Source organism: Diabrotica virgifera, chromosome 5 (assembly GCF_917563875.1).
Source record: "Diabrotica virgifera virgifera chromosome 5, PGI_DIABVI_V3a".
Lineage (NCBI taxonomy): Eukaryota > Metazoa > Arthropoda > Insecta > Coleoptera > Chrysomelidae > Diabrotica > Diabrotica virgifera.
Window position 1 is genome coordinate 110,869,969 of NC_065447.1, and position 16,414 is coordinate 110,886,382.

The window sequence follows — 16,414 nt, forward strand, 5'->3', positions numbered from 1 at the left end:
GTTAAATTCCTGCTTCCCTAATAATTTTACAACAAAAGTCATGAGAAGCTATTTGTAGAGGAAAAAATTCCAAAATTTTGAAAAATACCTTCCTTTGCCACAGTAGTTATGTGTGTAAAAGTTAGGCCCACGTTATTATTTACCTGATTGTTCGCACACTATTGACTGAACAAAACATCTTTATTACTATTATTAGTTTCTCCTCAACTCAGGCTATCTTATCAATTTTATTATTTTTTAAACAAGAAATGATAAAATAAAAATTTTGACAGTTCAAATTGTCAATATTTATAATAACTTCACTGTGACCGAACGCAACCGATACACATTATGGTAATGTGTGTGACCTAACTTTGGTGTATTTCTGTGAAAAATTATTATATTTTTACAAAATTTTGGAATATGTTTCATTCGTAGAACAATTTTAACATTTGTTTTCAATACAGATTTCAATCCTCTAGAAATAGTTGTTTATTTGTTTTGATATAAAATAATTAGGGAAGCAGGAATTCAACAGTTTAAAATTTTTCATTGAATATGGCCCGTTTTTCAATTCACCATCCGGTATAAAATTTTTAGACAGAACTCCGAATTCTAGTCAGAATTCAATGTGTTTAATAAAACGCATTGAACATTTTGACAGACGACATTTTCCTCCTGTGTCCTTAATATTTCAGCAGTTTCGAATTTTATTGTAATACATAATATTTAAGTTACACACTTGTTCACTGTAAAAGTTATTCATTTTGTATTAATTTCAAATTTTACTATTTCCAGTGTGTTTTATTTATTAGTATCCCACAACTCTAAAAGAGTTTTGTGCTACACTTTACGAGAAACCCTTCACACTTCTCGATTTTAAATTAAACATAATAATTTAATGTCATGTCTAGAGTTATTATCTGTCCTTCATGTCATATCTGTCATAAATTATAATAGAACACGAATTAATTTATGGGTGCTTAATTGAGATGATGGAACATTACAAAATTAATAAGAGAATTTTTTAGGATGCATGTTTAAATACATGTGACTGACTAATCGAGAATTCTCGATGTTCTTTTAATTTTTAGTAAACCTACTAAAAACTTGTGGTCTGCCGCACAGCCCTGCTTTTAGCTGGTTTGATATAATATTTTAGTTGAACTGGCAACGTTGCCTAGAAATAAGAATGACATATGTGATAAGACCAATTTACACAACTAGAAAAACACGATTTTCGGTTATAAGACTTGTACCAGTTTTTTTTGACGCGAAGTGTACCAGTTTATTATTTGTTATTTCGGGTGATGTACAAAATATGCCAAGATTGTAGTAATGTAAGTACATCTTTCAATTGTTTTTTTTTTTTAGTCATTATGGCACAATAGTATATTGTACAGCTGGTTCCAAAAAAAACTGATACGACTCTTAAAGAGTATTTTGTAGAAAATTGAGAAGTGTACTTTCTTGTTCTTCTTCTTTTTGTTTTTGGTCTCGCTGCAAGGCAATTACCAGCACGATTTATAGGCGATCTTGATGTAGTCTGGCTCTAAGCCATATCAAAATCGCTGAGTATGTTCTTGTAAAAAGCTTTTGATGAGGTGTGATATAATGAATATGAGGTTATTTAAATTTAATTTATTATATTTTGAAGGATAAATACTTATTATTTACATACTGTCACTGCCAAATCTTAAAATTTGTCAGATAACTTCAACCTCAAAAATGGCTGTTTGTTTATTTTATTATTTGTCTGTCATAATAAATATAATATAATGTCAGACCAATCATACACTGCTCAAAATGATCAAATCTTACTAAGAGTCGTATCAGTTTTTTTAGGAACCAGCTGTACAACAAGTGAGAAAAGAGACATATTTCTCACAAGCGCAGAAGTTTGTTGGCAAGAGGCGAGTGCCGCAAATCAAGCGAAGGGAGAAATATGTCATTTTCTCATGTGTTGTACACTGTACTTTTTCTGTGGATGCAGTTTTGTCAGGAATTCGAACTTCAAAATTAAATAACTTGGGCGCTTTTATGTATATTATAATACATAAATTGAAATAAAATACATATTATGGTGCCGTGCTTAGCAAAAACGCTGTATCTGCAGAGACATCGCTTTTAGTTAAGAATTCGTATACATTTACACAGGATACTGCATAAGACGCTGTGTGTTTAATATGTTTTGGCTTAACTTAAGTCATTTTTAGTAAGCAAATAAGATAGATATGTACATTTGGGTTAGAAAAAGTAAAAATTTCATATTTTCAGAGTTATTTATTTAAAATTTTAATTAACAATTTTTTTTTTAACAGTTTTGAAAGGTAATTCCTGGTAAGTTTAGCTTCAACATATTTTGTTTGACAACATTAATTGTGTTTGTATTGTGCATATTACCATGGAAACGGCAATCATATGTATGAAACCTGTGAGAAAAAATATCTCTCACTACAATGGACGACTTTTCTCACTGCATGAGGAATTGTTCATTTTGAATGTAGGTATGTAAGTAGTAAAAGAAGTTGCACATTGTATAGCATCCATAGAAAAAATATATTTTTCTTTATAAACAATATCTTCTCTCATGTAAAAAATCACATTTGAAAATTTTTTTATTGGTAATTTTATTTTTCAAGGGATCAGATTCCATTCATAAATCCCAAATTACTGAGAAGGAACTCCAAGCATTCACTGATGCCGAATAAGGCTTATAACAAACAACTAAATGTATTTTTCAAAAAAAAATAAACAACCCCTATTTTAAGTGTGTTCTCTTGTGGTGTACAAAGTACTCCACACATGTACTTATAAATATTATAATTTGATGCGCGAGTAGTTAAAGGTTAAAAATAAAAATATATGACATAGAAAATAACATTTTACTTACACAGAGCAAGGCAAATAGTGATTTGGCTTTATAGCGATTGTGAACAAAGACCAAGCAGCATAAGTTATCTTCATTTTGAGGTCTGGGAAATAAAGGCCTTCTTGGTCCCTTCCCCCTACATTTTATTTTAACTGGTGAAGTTTCCTCTTTGTCTTTTATTAATTGAGAAGGTTGTGGCTTTTCTCCAGGAGGCTTAAATTGTTTTAAAACATCAATAAACTTGAGAACTTTTGGAGAAGAAAACTTGTTTATTCTTTCAAGCTCATCATAGCTTTCAAACACATAATCACATACTGCTCTCACAGTTACTAAAGCTGATGATACCATACAGAGTAATAAATAATGCCTTTCATATGGTATTTTTACTTTAAGTTTCTCAATTTTTGACAAAATGTTAAGAGCAGCTTTATCTGCACCCCATGGTCCTAGGTCTTTGAGAATTTCTAAAAACTCCTCTAGTAACTCTAAAGGAACAGTTCGAGGATCTGGAACTTGTTTTAATTCTTCCAATAAATCATCTTCATATATTTCACTTGGATCATACCTGTGATCTTTAAGAAATTCTATTGCCATCTTAATAATATTTTTTATTTCATCATACAAACTGTCAGGTTCATTTTTAGGACATTCTATTAAAGTTTCATGTGGTCTACAACATAATCTAATCAATGTTACTATTTCCGATGAAGTGTCCACATCAGAATTTAGTAATTTTTCTAGTCTTCTTAGTTCCCCTTCTAGTCTATCTGGCTGTAATTCTGAACTTAATAGACCTGTTGTTAAACCAAGTATTCTAGGTCGATTAAAAACTGGTGAGCTTCTGTAATATTTCATAATTATCTCTATAAGTGACTGTCTTGGACCATATAAACAATCATCAATAACAAATAAATTGAATGCTGAAAAATCTGAAATAATACTTTGCTTGAGCATTTCCACACATATTTCTGCAGTAGAGGTAATCACTTGATAAGGTTCAAAATAGTCCAGAATTCCATTTTCCTTGGCATCAAGAGTATATTCCATGATGCTAATACAATTTAAATCTGTTAGATACTTTATATGCGAGGTCATAATCGGAACATTCTGTGGATCTAAGATAAACAGAGCTTTTTTACCATTCTTAATTCGCATTTGCCAGGAAAATTCTTGTAATAACTTAACAAGAATAAAAGCTTTGGCGCAACTTGTGCTGGAGCACATTATGGTGTTTTTGATTTTCGCAGATTCCAATAATTCAACTTGATATTCTTTAGGAGTGAATGTATGTGTGTATACATTTTCATTATGATAACTTGCCATTTTGATAAATATCTCTTTGGAGTGGAAAAAGTTTGGTTAATATCTATTATCATTTAACACAACACATTATGAAAATCCGAGATTTCTTTTGAACCTTATTTCATTTATACAATTTAAAATATATTAAAATTATTCTAAATATTATTTATTTTATCTGTTGTGAGAACACAATGGACTTGTTGTGATATATGACACTGACACCTGACACCGTGACACGTGACAGTGACACCAAAAATGACAATGACAATCACAAAAAGAAAGAAGAAATGATAACAAACAGAAAGAAATAAGTTAGGTTAGCCACTTAGAGAATGGAAAATTTTTTACCCTCTCCCTGGAGTGACCGCATCGAGAACGAAACTGAAGCCAAAACCAAGTTAGAACCAAACACGAGTGCCAGTGGCGTATCGCGTAGGCCAGAAGAAACTATATAAAACTACATAATTAAATAATATTGCTCGTAGGTTTAGTTCAATTTTCTATTTTTATTAATTACACAATATTATGCATGGCTTACATAGAAAGATTGAAACAAATAACAGTATTTTAGTATGTTGAACTTTTATACCTACTCAAAATAAAACAGGATTAGGAATTAGGGGATGTGACGAAAGCAAATTTTTTGAATTATTGATTTATGATAGATATCTTTATTTCACATAGGTCGCAAAATTTCGGCTCCAATACTATATTTAAATAGGATTTATTTTTTCGAATTCTGAGAAAAAAGTTACAGGGGTGAAAAACTAAGAGACAATTTAGTGTGATTTTTATTTTCAAAGATCTCATTCAAAAGAAACTTTTTATTTATTCTGAGGGACTTTTAGCCCTCGGTAATAATCTAGTCTTTCATTCTGCGTTTAAATTTTTCAAAAGTATTACTTTTTCAGTATAGGGCTTTTCATTCACAGTCATTTGTTTCGAGCTTCTGTCGTGTTTTACATAATATTAATATATTTACGTCATACGTTATTGGTATATAACAATGATACAAACTAGAGACGTATGACGTAGATATATTAATATTATGTGACACATGACAGATGCTCGAAACAAATGGCAATCGATGAAAAGCCCTATAGGGCTTTTTATTCACAGTCATTTGTTTCGAGCTTCTGTCATGTGTCACATAATATTAATATATCTACGACATACTTTATTGGTATATAACAATAATACAAACCAAAGACGTATGACGTAGATATATTAATATTATGTGACACATGACAGAAGCTCGAAACAAATGACAATCTATGAAAAGCCCTATTGGAAAAATATGAACACCATGTCAGTGGTAATATTTTCCAAATTAAATATTCGCTATCTTTGTCGTACAACGCACTCAGTCGAACAGAATGTGCTGACAAGACAGCGGCAAATTTTAGATATTTGACACGGCTTTAGGAATAATAATAACGTTTGATCCAAAATTATTGTCACCATAAGTGGCTCTCAACGACAGAGATAGATATACAGTGCATGTCTGTTCTTAATTCAGATATACTACTTTCCAGTGTACGTCAACTTTGCAGTGCACGTCAACTTAACAAGAAAAGTTAGGTTATGTAGAGATGTTGGTGGTGGACATATACAGCGTCCTGTTTGATTTTATTTTATTATTGTTACTTATAATTGTGTTAATTATTTTTATTTTAGATTAAAGTTCTGTGTTAAAGGCTTTGACTGATTTTTTATGTTTTATAACGTTAATCAAAATTAATTGATAAAAATTCAGATTAAAACAAGACATACGTAATTTTTTGCACGGCTAGCTTTGATCCAATAATTGTGTATCGCTCGTTATTTTGAGTTGTTTATTAAATAATATTGATAGTGTATTGGCTAAAGAATTTAAGACGTGACATTAATAAAAAGTTATTTATTGTTTATTATTGATGGAAGATCCCAAGCAGAGACTACACCAGGATATATATTGTGATATAAGCATTTTGTTGTTAAAGATATTCAAAATTTATCTAAGCGTTCCATAGTAACAATATATTATTAAAAGAATCACTTTTCCTCTTTTCTCGATTAAGTATTATCTTTTATGGCATAGTATATAAATTATTATAATCACTGAATACATAGTTAGTGAAAAATTATCATATTAATTAATTGAATTAATAATTTAAGCGATGATACAAGTAACAGTTATCCAAGAACATTCAAAAGTCATCTCAAGTTAATGGTGACAATGTCATTGTCAAGTAATGTTTATGTACGTATCCATACCAGTGAAAACTTTACTACATATAATTTGCCGTGTAAAAAAAGAAAAAGTATAGATAGCCGTAAAATATTTGCGCCTGTGCTCTTAAATAATTTTTTTACATATAAACAAAATAAAATCAAGCAATAAAATGTTTAACAACAAAAAAAGTCAATAATATGTAATAACAATATACGCTATTAATTCCATTTTCGAAGTTGCCACAATATATTTTATAATTTCATTTATTTCGTACCGTTTCGTACCTACACCACTGGTAAAATGGTGATTTTTTATGTTACTTTTAATTTTACATGTAAATTTTTCTCATTTTATATCAGATTATTAATCATTTAAGAGGCAATATCTAAGAATATAGGAGTATTTATTGAATTTTCATCTACGCACACATAACAGAAATATTTATTTACCTGTAAAATGTAATTCGCACTTATTTCCTGCTGCTGTCGCTTTTACAACCGTAAGCCGAACACATCACCACTATAAAGAGTTAAAAAAAATTGCTAGTTTTCACTCAGAAATCGCACAAAAATCACTAATAAAACAAGTGATGTCAAATCTCAATGAGAACCAACCGTATTAAAATAAGGATTCACTTTCGTTCGAAAAACAGATTGCGTGTTAGATCTCCAGAGAAAGAAAAAATTTTCCATGCTCTAAGGTTAGCCATTACCATCAGACAAGGAAAGAGAGAGGACGTGACCACGGTTCTTAGACATTACTACGGTTGCCTAAATCGACTAACCAATGAACATTAAGGGTGAGATTACGTCACGAGAGTTTACTGTCATTTGAATCGTAATATGATTTTTTTCGAATCCTGAGAAAACCAAGTATTTTAGAAAAATTTAAACGCAGGATACAAGATTACATTATTACCGAGGGCGGAAAGCCCCTTAGAATAAACAAGCAGATTCTATTGAATGAAATATTTGAAATTAAATATCACACTTCTCTTTTATTTTCAGCCCTGTAACTTATTAAAATAAACATTATAGAAGTTTTCAGGGACTTTCAGCCCTCGGTAATAATGCAGTCTTTCATTCTGAGTTTAAATTTTTCAAAAATATTTATTAGTTTTCTCAGGATTCGAAAAAAATGAATACAATTAAAACACAAAGAGAATTTTGACATGCGTCAAAGTATTGTTAACTCAATGTAAAATTCTGAACTGTTGAATTCCAGCTTCCCTAATAATTATTTTACATCAAAAGACATTAGAAACTATTTGAAGAGGATTGAAATCTGTATTGGAAATAACTGTTAAAATTGGTCTACGTAATTAAACATATTCCAAAATTTTGTAAAAATGTAATACATTTTAGTTTTCAGCCCAAACTTAGGCCACACACAATGCAAGAATGTTCACATTTTTGAACTGTCAATATTTTTATTTTATCATCTATTGTTTAAAAACAATACAGTTGATAAGATACCCTCAGTTGCGGAGAAAGGATTAATAATAAAGATTTTTTATTCAGTCAATGGTGTGAGCACTGTCAGTTAAATAGTAACGTGTGGCCTTACTTTTACACGCATACCTATTGTGGCAAATGTATCATATTTTTCAAAATTTTGGAATGCATTTAAATCGTAGAACAATTTTAACTTTTGATTTTAATACAGATTTTAATTCTCTACAAGTATTCTCTCATGACTTTTGATGTAGAATAATTAGGGAAGCAGAGGAATTCAACAATTCAGAATTTTACATTGAGTTTCCTATGGCCCTTTTTACGATTCACCACCCGGTATAAGATAACATGTGTACTATTTGTCTTATTATTTCATAATAACAGAAATAATACACATATATACACAATAACACACATTCAATGATCGAAAATAATTTAAAAATATGGGAATGTAAACTCTTGTGACGTAAAGTCAAAAATATGGATCTACGAAAAAAGGTCGCCAACAATTGGTCGAGCGAAAAAATGTCGCGCACATTTGAGCGCGTATCAAAAGGTCGCCGGCGAAAAAACAGCGCCGACGAAATAAGGTCGCGTGCAATTGATCGCACGAAAAAAGATCGCGTCAGAAAATATGTTTTCATTTGCATACTTTAACTTTCCTTCACACTTAATCCAGGCTTAGGTCAGATTTAGATGATGCAATAGAACTAAAGGATTGCTGTTAAATAATGACCCAAACAGTTAAATATTTTCTTATTAGTCATTTTAACCTATTGGTAAAAAATATTTCGTCAACCCAATATTGACTTATAAATGACTTTAGTTTTATTTTCCACTTTAAATAATAGGAAAATAATTGGAAGTAAATAATCCTATTTGAAATTGATCATGTAAAATGTTCGACCAATTTAATGGTCGAATTAAGGTAATTTTAACTGTAAATGTTGTAGGGAAAGTACCTAGAGGTATTATTTCACGACTTGGCAGTGTCGCAAAATTTACCCTTGGTTATTTAAGAGTAAGTTTTAATATAAGCTTAATATATTTTACAGGGTATATACTACATATAGATAGGGTAGGTTAAGGGCTACCATCTTTATTAAAATAAAATTTCCCAAATAAAATAATGATATTGTGGTTAAAAATTATATAACAGGCACAATTTCATTAATACATTGTCACTGGTGAGTACTTATTGAAGATATCATAGTTAAAGAATACATTTATATTAATAACAGATTTGCATACTTTAACTTTCCTTCACACTTTATCCAGGCTTAGGACTGGCAGTTAGTAACTGGCGTGTTTAAAAGTTTTTTTAATTTTAATTTTTTTATTTTTTTCTAATTGTTATTTTTTTTTATTTTTATTTTTTCGTGTTTTTTTAATTTTTATTTTTTTTTTGTTTTTTTTAAATTTTTTTTTTTAATTGTTTTATAGTTTTTTATACTTGCAGTTGAAAATTTTGGGCAATTCCTCTTAAATATTCTAGATTTGGCCGGTTCCCGTATTGCAAACAAATCGTTTTTATTCGCCGCGCTGTATCTTTATAAATTTTTTTTTGAGGTTGTTGGTTTCCAGCTATGTATTGCTCCACTTTTAATCGATTTAAACTCTCTTCTTTCTTTAGCCCCGTAATAAACTTCCATAGATTTGGGTGTGCTGCATTTAATATCGAGGAGAAGCTGTTGTGCCAACCTTCGACAGCATTATTAGTACGCGGTAGATCTTCCTCTATAAATTCGAAGCAATTCCAAAGATTCCTTGGAAACATTGGCGGTCTTCTTTGTTGTCGTCGATCCAATCTGCCTATCCATACATCCTCAAAGTAGTTTATTAAAGGTGTTAGTAAATTTTCATTTTGAGTGTAAAACTCGCTGTCCAGTAGCTCTCCGAATGTTGCAACAACATCTACTTCAGGTACGAAGGCTAGGGCTGCCAATTGTCGCAGATGTAGAGCAAAATTCGCGTCTTCTGTATAAACTTGTTGCAGTCCTGTACCTTGCATGTTTCTCCACAAACATTGTGTGAAATGAAAGAAACATCCACGGATTCTGACTTCAGGAAACTCTTGTTGTAAAGCATTAATTGCTGCTTTTTCATAATCCACCATTATTGTTGTAGGACGTAAACCTGGTCGTAACGTTTTTAATTCATGGAAGAGTCGAGTGTATGTTGCCTGAGTTTTATTAGGAAGTAGAGCAAAAACAGTTGGAATAACGTTGCTATACTGTACGCCATGTATTGTATACAGCTGACCAAACAATAGAGGAGTACATGTGAATGTTCCATCGGCATACCAGTGTTCACAGCTCGCCATCGAAGTTAAATTTCTTTCAGTGGAAAATATTAAAATTCTCTGTTCGTTTGGACCACTGTCAAATAAAAGAAACGGTTCGCCGTTATTGTTTCTGGTGTATTCTTCCGGAATAATAAGCTCTGTTAAGCTTCTTGGATTTGCCGGAATAGCTTCCACTCTTTGGCGTGTGTTCTGAATAGTTCGCTTTAGGGATGAAATAGAAGGTAGCTGCCCAGTTGCACCCACAGACACTTCTTGTGAAACGGTAGCTATGATTCCTTGTGTTGTTAGTTCAACTTGATGAGCCAGTTCTTTCATTCTGTTACAAGCCTTTTTTGCTTCTAATATTGACGCATCGGCAACGTGGTTGTGACTTGTACTTTTCACTACTTCATCTCCCACTGTGTGAACTCTCCCGGTACATTTATGCTTATTGTACTGAGCGCACTTCCAAATTGTCTTTTGATCAATCGTTTTTTCCTTTCTATGGATATATCCATTATACACCAACATATTGGCACCTTTTTGACTCTTTACGTAAGTTAAGACCATCTTGACAAATCGACAAGCTAATGAATAATGAGATATACGATATTTTTCCCATCTTCTTATACATCCAAAATACATTAAAAAGTAATAAAAGTACGTTTCACGAATATGGAATAATAATTACCACATTAGTGAATAACGCACAATTAGACAAAGAACTTTTGTACAATATTTATTTTAGCATTTCCAATAATGTCTTATCGTAATGACTTCATGGAATTCCTAATAAATACCTACACAATAAGGTGCCCTTATCTAAACTACTTATTCTTCACTAATCTGCATAACGACTTTCTACTAAGAACCAATTATGCTAATTACCGGTCTCTGAAAATACCAAAAATAGGTAAACTGGTACCTGGTATTCGTTTGTATGTAATATATACTGTAAATAGAACTATTATTACTGTACATTTTTAACGATATCCGATTAGGAAGAGCAAACACTTTTAAACACGCCAGTTTTTTGCTGACAGTCCTAAGCCTGTAAAAAGTGTGAAGGAAAGTACCTTTCTGAATTTAGATCCATATATTAAAATTATTCACGTAGAACAAAAAAAATACTTTCTTCATGTTAAAAATTGTTCAATTTTCAAGTATATTCACTTGAATAACCTGAAAATACCATATGAAATAATTTCCCATTCTCCTATATTTCCCATCTTCCTACACATCCAAAATACATTAAAAAGTATTTAGATATACGTTATTTTTCCCATCTTCTTATACATCCAAAATACATTAAAAAGTAATTAGATGGAATTCCAAGACTAATCGGCTCATAATGCATAAAGTTAAAGTATGCAAATAGAATTTCTTTAGAACCTTTTTGAAAACCAATTGAATGGTTTTAATAATGTAAAACATGACGCGATCTTTTTTCGCGCGATCAATTGCACGCGACCTTATTTCGTCGGCGCTGTTTTTTCGCCGGCGACCTTTTGATACGCGCTCAAATGTGCGCGACATTTTTTCGCTCGACCAATTGTTGGCGACCTTTTTTCGCGACACCCAAAAATATAAGTCTCCCCACCACCGTCGGACAAGACAACCGTAATAAAGTCTAATAACCGTGGGACGTGACCACGGTTATTATGGCTCCAATACACGTTGGGCCAACTAGTTGGCCAATGAGTTGGGCCAATAAGTTGGGCCAAGTAAGAACAGTGAATACATGGTGATTACACGTTGGTGGAGTTATCAGTCTGCATTAACCTTTCTTAGTGAATAAACAAAAAACAAACTCTGATTATGGATATGGATGTGGAGACTGTAGCAGCTGCCGCAATTAATTTGTACAATGCGTTCAATGCTTATAGAAAAGTGTACCAAACAAGAGTGATTAAAAAACAATGGCGCAAACGACGGTGCTTTTACACCGAAAAAAGTATTCATATTAAAACAAAACCTTAAAATTAATACTTATAAACAGTATCAGTATTGTGAGAAGAGAAAACAAATATTTTAAACTCAACGACAACAACGTGTTCAGTGTTCATAACCAAACAGCTGTTTGGCAGATCGCGCAAGTCCCAAAAATCCTTTGATTTGTGCATCAAATACCGACAAGATTCGGTTTGTAGACCAACGCTGACCGGCAATCGCAAACTCATGCCAAGTGGTCCTGTACACGTTGGCCAAACTCCTTGGTCCAACTGATTGGCCCAACGTGTACTAGCCCCATTTAGACTTTATTACGGTTGTCTTGTCCAACGGTGGTGGGGAGACTTATATTTTTGACTTTACGTCACAAGAGTTTACATTCCCATATTTTTAAATGATTTTCGATCATTGAATGTGTGTTATTGTGTGTATATGTGTATTATTTGTGTTATTATGAAATAATTAGACAAATAGTACACATTTCATCTTATACCGGGTGGTGAATCGTAAAAAGGGCCATAGGAAACTCAATGTAAAATTCTGAATTGTTGAATTCCTGCTTCCCTAATTATTTTACATCAAAAGTCATGAGAGAATACTTGTAGAGAATTAAAATCTGTATTAAAATCAAAAGTTAAAATTGTTCTACGATTTAAATGCATTCCAAAATTTTGAAAAATATTGTAACAAAAACGAGCGTTCGGGTATTTATTTACGACTTTATTATTTATTTATACAAGTTTACTTTACAAACTTTAGCTTAAGACTAAACTCTATTCACAAAAATTATGCCTTATATATCCTAGTCGTTATTCTCGATCATTCCGGGCTAAGCCAGCTCTCCGACTATCGTGTGACCTTCCAACAACCGCGCATCGGTTCCACGTATAGCGTGCTTCGATCTAGACTTTTCTCGGCTTACGCCTTGCGGCCGGTGACTCATTGTTTTGCTACATTGCTCCCCTCTTAAGATCTGAGCGTCCCGATCAGCAACTCTAGATGAAGGCCCAGGATGGCGGAATCTACACGACTCTCCAGCTTTGCATACACCCTTCAAGAAGAAATAACAGTCTACTGTCTTTGAAGGATCCGACATCTTCGGGTTCATGCAACACACAGTAATTCGTACGCCAGTTTCTCTGAAGACCACTTCAAGCATGCTTCTCACAATCTTCCAATCCAGATTTTCTACTGCATGGCCTATTTTTGGTAAAGCCAAATCTTTGAAGTCATAATTACACACGATTTTCTTCAAATTACTTAGAGCACGCCATATGTTCTCATAGCTTGGCGTGTCCGTATAAGACTTCCTGGTCACCATATACAGCAAAGATCGAGGACCATCTTCCAATCGCAGTACTCTTCCAATTTTAGGCTGCTGATTTCTTAACTCGTCCAGGCGGCCGAACTTTCTATTGAATACGGACGAGATTCCTTTAGTCATCTCGAGGTCTTGGGCAACACAGTGGGCTAGAGAGACGTTTTCTGGAACACCAAACAGATCTTGCTGTACTTCTGTGGTCACGCCGAATCTAGCACTCTTTCTTTCTGCGTAATTTGACATAAATTCCTTAAAACTTGGCTGTGCGGCATCTTTCATTTCCTGTTGGAGGACTCGGGCTTCTTCTGTTTCATTGGAGCCAGCATATGGTGCAAGACGATTTATGTGAATAACTTTTGGTTTACCGTTTGGCAACTTCTTAATTCTGTATATTACGTCATTTATTTTCTTCTTAACTTCATACGGACCTTCCCATTGTCTTTGTAGTTTAGGACACAAGCCGCGACGACGTTGTGGATTATAAAGCCAGACAAGGTCACCTATTTCGAAGCTTTCATTCTTGCATCGAGAATCATATTGATCTTTCATTCTGTCACTGGCTATCTGGATGTGTTGTCGGGCAAATTCATGAATGTTGTTCATTCGTAACTTCAGGCGGTCGACGTATTCTTCGCCTGCAACATGTTCCTCGGAAGGTCTGCAGCCAAACTCTAGGTCGCAGGGCAAACGAACTTCACGACCCAACATCAGGCAGGTTGGAGTTTGACCTGTAGTTTCATTTACGGCCGAGCGGTAGGCCATCAGGAATAAATGAATGTGTTGGTCCCAATCTCGCTGATGTTCAGATACAACTTTGGACAAGTGTTTACCCATCGTTCGGTTCATCCTCTCGACCATCCCATCTGATTGAGGATGCAGGGGTGTTGTTCTGGTCTTATTGGCACCAATCAATTTACAAACGTTTTGGAAAAGAGCTGACTCAAAGTTTCGCCCTTGGTCGGAGTGGATCTCCAAGGGAACACCAAATCGGCTGAAGAATTCTCTAACAAGTACCTCTGCAACGGTAGCAGCTTCTTGATTCGGTAATGCATAGGCCTCGGTCCATTTCGTAAAATAATCCATGGCTACCAGGATGTATTTATTTCCAGCATCGGTTTCTGGAAATGGACCTGCAATGTCGATTGCTACTCTTTTCAGAGGACTGCCAACATTGTACTGTCTCATGGGTGCTCTCTTTTTACCAACTGGACCATTACCGGATGCACACAGTTCACATTTCCGGCACCATCTTCTTACATCATCTTTACAGTTCACCCAATAGAACCGTTCTCGAACCTTTTGCAGAGTCTTCGTAATACCAAAGTGTCCACCTGATGTACCGTCATGCAACTGACGCAATACTTCTGACACTTTACTTTTAGGTACAATCAACTGAAGCTTCGATTCTGTACCATCATCGTTCTCAAAGGTTCTGTACAGAAGATCATCTTTTAGTACCAGGCAATTCCATTGGCTCCAGTAGGCCTTGACTTCTGGACTACATGCACTAATGTTCTGCCAACTAGGTCTCTCACCTTTCCGCATCCAATCCAATACTCTTTTTATACATGGATCATCCTCCTGGGCGTCTTGTAACTGTTGGGGCTGCCATTGCTCATTAATTACGGTGGTTCGTCTCACGGGGCAAAATCGTTCCTCTAATTTGGCACAGTGATTACAATTTGCACTGCATGGTCGTCTCAAAAGGGCATCAGCATTTGAATGAACTCTTCCGGCCCTGTGTTCTATATCGTAATCATATTCTTGTAATCGTTCTAACCATCTTGCCATCTGGCCCTCTGGATTACGGAATTGTATGAGCCATTTTAGAGCAGCGTGATCGGTGCGAAGAAGGAACTTTCTGCCATACAAGTATTTATGGAAATGTTCGCAAGCCTTCACTACACCCAGCAGTTCTCTTCTGGTAACGCAATAGTTTCTTTCTGGTTTCGACAGGACTTTGCTGAAATAAGCGATGACTTTTTCCTGTCCATCCTGGATTTGGGAGAGAACAGCTCCTATGGCACTGTTGCTAGCATCGTTATCCAAAACAAATTTTACTGCCTGTCCCGGGTAGCTTAATATCGGTGCACTGATCAGAGCCATTTGTAGTTGTTCGAAAGCTTTTTGGCACTCTTCACTCCATGTATATTCTTTGCCCTCCTCCGTCAACTTTGTTAGGGGCTTGGAGATATTGGCAAATCCTTTGACAAATCGTCGGTAATATGTACATAAGCCAAGGAAACTTCTAATTTCATGTTTATCTTTTGGTACTGGCCAATCTTTAATTGCTTCAATCTTTTCAGGATCAGCTGTTACACCATTACTCGATACAATATGTCCTAGGTACTTAACTTCTCGTCGAAACATGTGACATTTCTTCGGACTTAACTTCAAGTTCGCTGCCCTCAATCGTTGAAAGACTTCTATTAGATTCTTGGCATGTTCATCAAAGGACCTTCCAACCACGATTACATCATCTAAGTAAACCAGGCATGTTTTCCACGTTAGACCTCTTAAAACTGCCTCCATTAATCTTTCAAATGTGGCAGGGGCATTACATAAACCAAACGGCATAGCCGTAAACTGCCAAAGCCCTGATCCTATCGAAAATGCGGTTTTCTCCCGATCGGCTGGCTCCATGTCTACTTGCCAATATCCACTTTTTAAATCGAGTGTGGAAAACCAACGAGAACCGGAGAGAGTATCCAATGTATCGTCTATTCTGGGCAAAGGATAACTATCTTTTTTTGTTACCGCATTGAGCTGGCGGTAGTCGATACAAAAACGCGTTGAACCATCTTTCTTCTTTACCAGAACTACTGGTGATGTCCATGGACTGTTCGATGGTTCAACTACCCCTTGTTTCTCCATATCCTTGATAATTTCTTCGGCTTCATCTCTTTTCGCAAATGGAAGTCGTCTAGGCCGTTGTCTGATTGGCTGAGCGTCTCCGGTATTTATTTTATGCGTTACTATGCTTGTTTTGCCCTTATCCTTCTTATCAATAGCAAAAACATCTTGATACTCTATCAGC

General features: G+C 34.2%; 1 protein-coding gene across 1 annotated transcript in view; it reads right to left on the reverse strand.

Annotated features, from left to right (window-relative positions):
* LOC114344934 (endoribonuclease Dcr-1) overlaps positions 1-4,361 on the reverse strand; it is a 78,521-nt gene extending 74,160 nt beyond the window's left edge. Inside the window, exon 1 of the mRNA XM_050651516.1 lies at positions 2,873-4,361. Within this exon, the coding sequence (XP_050507473.1) occupies positions 2,873-4,174 (1,302 nt within the window). The 5' untranslated portion in view covers positions 4,175-4,361. The remainder of the gene's footprint in view (positions 1-2,872) is intronic.
* Positions 4,362-16,414: the final 12,053 nt, after the last annotated feature.